General features: G+C 54.7%; 1 protein-coding gene across 1 annotated transcript; it reads right to left on the bottom strand.

Moving 5' to 3' along the window:
* Positions 1-295: 295 nt before the first annotated feature.
* On the bottom strand, positions 296-661 carry TGME49_327500 (hypothetical protein; the record flags this gene model as incomplete). Its single annotated transcript, XM_018783099.1, has 1 exon — positions 296-661. The coding sequence occupies one exon, from the start codon at positions 659-661 to the stop codon at positions 296-298; it is 366 nt and encodes a 121-aa protein (XP_018634687.1).
* Positions 662-1,004: the final 343 nt, after the last annotated feature.

The following is a 1,004-nucleotide window of genomic DNA, read 5'->3' on the forward strand; positions in this document are numbered from 1 at the left end:
ACTGCCCCACCTAGACAGCAGGAGACGCCCATCCCGACACACGTGAGTTGTTTCGTTTTTGCCCGACAACTGTGGGTTCTCGCGGGGCATCAGAGCTTGACTCGCAGAGACGGGAGTTAACGAGCGCAAGAAGGGTGTCTATGTCCTCTCTAGACGAGAAACAAAATCCCGAGGGCTTCGCGCGTTGTGTGTACCTCCGCAGCAGCTCTACCTGTCTGTGTCCTTCCATCTCTCGTCTCTCTCTCGCTTGCTATCTGTTCGCCTCTCCCTCATTCCACTTCTCCCTACCATCCTTTCATCTGTCTCTCTTGCTGCGCCTCTCCCCACCTGTCTCTGTCCTCATGTCTCCACTGTTTTCTTCTCTCTCTCTGTTCAGATCTACCAGCCTCACCAAGAGCATGGTGCCCATGGCCGAGACGCCTTGCGCGTAGATCGAGACAGTGGAAACGTTGTGAGTTTTCTTCATCCACAGAAGCGCCTGAACGAGATCCTTGGCTGCCTGGCATCCCAGCAAGGCGTCGCCTGCATCTGAGCTCGAAATGACCGGAAACGCGTCCGAGCAGAAACCGCCTGCCTCGCCGCGAGATGCCGCCGCAGCACACCCTGTCCCCTCGTCTGACACGCAGTCCGCAGCGCGCGAAGACTCGCCAGAATTCTTCATGTCGAACAGCAGGAAGCTGTGATCTCTCTGGAGTCCAATCTGAGAGAGGACAACGCGCGAAAGTGGAGACAGAAAGGCTTTGAAACGAAAACAGCAGGCGCCATAAACGCGACATAAACGCCGACACAAGCGCTGCGAACTGATCCAGTCGAGCGAAAAAGACACCTCAGAAAAAGCAGGACTAAAAAAACGACGCCACTACGATGTTCGTTTCCCAGTTTGGAAACCGTCTTCTCCCCAAGCGAAGAAGTCCGGCGGCCTTGAGCGAGAATCGCGCAGTATCACCCAACAACCCAGACAGAAAAACTGTAACCAAGAACGTAAAATACACCTCTACAACTTC

Source organism: Toxoplasma gondii (genome assembly GCF_000006565.2).
Source record: "Toxoplasma gondii ME49 unplaced genomic scaffold asmbl.1697, whole genome shotgun sequence".
NCBI classification, from domain to species: domain Eukaryota; phylum Apicomplexa; class Conoidasida; order Eucoccidiorida; family Sarcocystidae; genus Toxoplasma; species Toxoplasma gondii.